The sequence below is a fragment of the Mesitornis unicolor genome, unplaced genomic scaffold (assembly GCF_000695765.1).
Source record: "Mesitornis unicolor isolate BGI_N332 unplaced genomic scaffold, ASM69576v1 scaffold38564, whole genome shotgun sequence".
NCBI lineage: Eukaryota > Metazoa > Chordata > Aves > Mesitornithiformes > Mesitornithidae > Mesitornis > Mesitornis unicolor.
In genome coordinates, this window is record NW_010181457.1 from 35,245 (window position 1) to 36,918 (window position 1,674).

General features: G+C 52.3%; 1 protein-coding gene across 1 annotated transcript in view; it reads right to left on the reverse strand.

Moving 5' to 3' along the window:
* The window catches only part of LOC104539824 (vascular endothelial growth factor receptor 1-like), a gene marked incomplete at its 5' end in the record, with an annotated part of 18,748 nt that overhangs the window by 12,528 nt on the left and 4,546 nt on the right, over positions 1–1,674 (reverse strand). The window contains one exon of the mRNA XM_010183444.1: positions 13–172. Coding sequence (XP_010181746.1) covers positions 13–172 — 160 coding nt within the window. The remainder of the gene's footprint in view (positions 1–12; positions 173–1,674) is intronic.

The following is a 1,674-nucleotide window of genomic DNA, read 5'->3' on the forward strand; positions in this document are numbered from 1 at the left end:
ATTAATACCTACCCTCCTCGTCCTCCTCCGCATCACTCAGGCTTTTATCTTCCTGGAACCCAGAGCTCGCAAAACTCTCGCTGCTGGTGACACTGGCCAGCCTTTGTTTTTTGCCTTCCACCAGCTCAGTATCCTTTTTCTCTTTCATTGACTCTCCTTGCAGAGAGGAGTCCTTCAAACAAACAGAGAATAGGTGCTACATCAGAGCAACAGAGTGGGTGGGAGAGGAACCAAGTCAGACTTCCGTCACCTTTCTGCCAGCAGAAAATGCTGGTCCGTGGCAGATGTGGTCACATCTCCCACGGGCACGGGTGTCCAGCAACACCATGGCAGTGGGGGCTGGTGGCTGGGCTGTGCTCTGCCAACACTGCCATCCCTAGAGGTCAAAAACATGGTGCCTTGGGAGCACTAGCACATGATTCTGGGGTACCCCTGGTGGTGGGCTACCACTTATGAGTTGATGTGAGGTCTATGGACAGACATGTCTGCTGGCCTGTGGCTCACCTCAGCCTGAAATGAGACATCTGAAAGGGCCTGTTTCTCTCTGGCAGCCTGAGAAGGAGCCTGGGAGGATGAGTTAAGTAGTATGAACCCACAGTGCAGGTGTCCCAGCCCCCTCAAAATAACGCATCAGCTTCTCATCCCAGGCTGCTTAAGACACCTGCCTCTGTATCCCTGCACAGTGCTTGGCATGGGGCTGTCAGCCCTTCCAACAAGGAGAAAGGGCACTCCGTGTTTGAAATACAGCTGCTGTTGTAAGCAACTACCTCTCTACCCCAACACCTTTATCCAATGTTTTAATGTTACAGTCAATGACAGTTTAATGGAATACATGCAAAACTGCTTGGAAAATGCTTTCCCAGTGCTACCCGGAGAGCAGCCTAGCTACCCGACCATGCTCTTGCCCCCTCTCCCCTTTTCTCTTGTCCTGCAACCATCTCCCTCCCCTCTCCATGCTGGTGCGGAGACGGGCTCCCTCCCTGCCTCACACCTGGGCACCCTTCCCAGGGATGTGGAGCACTGAGTCTGGGCAGGGTCTGCACTGTGGGGGGGATGTGGGCGACTCCCCCCAGGGGACTCCGCATGGCCATATTCCCAGATAAGCATCCTATGCATGTTGGAGGAGGCAGCTGCTGTGTTTCGTGCAGAGTCCAACATGGTCAGCCTTGGGAACAGAGGCTAAGCCAAAGCCCTTTGGAGGAGAAGGTCCTGCTGAGCATGCCTTCCCGCAGAGTCCTCCTCAAAAAAACTAAGATGCTGCTGAGCTTTTGGCACAGCTGAGCAGGGGTTTTGAGGACTGCTGTTCTGGGTCCAGGCTCCCAAATCCTACTTCAGAGCCCTTAATCCCTTGGGAGATTTTGCTGAAAGTGCAGAAGCAGGGATACAGTTGGCACATTTGGGTTCAGGTTTGTAATAAGAAACATGTCGTGGATTTGATTCAGAGAGCTGTGGGATGTGAGGACAAGACTCTAATCTCGTTTCCTCTTGATAGCCCTTCTCACACAGTAAGATTACTTGCAAATATCTGAACATTAAGGGTGTCTTGGAACATGAGCATTAAATGGCATTATCTCAGTTGTGTTCCCAGCGGCACTAGAATCAGCGGGCAAAACCACTTCCTTTGTCTTTGCTGACACCAGTCTCTGAAGTGAACCCAAGCTCAGCAGGACTGGG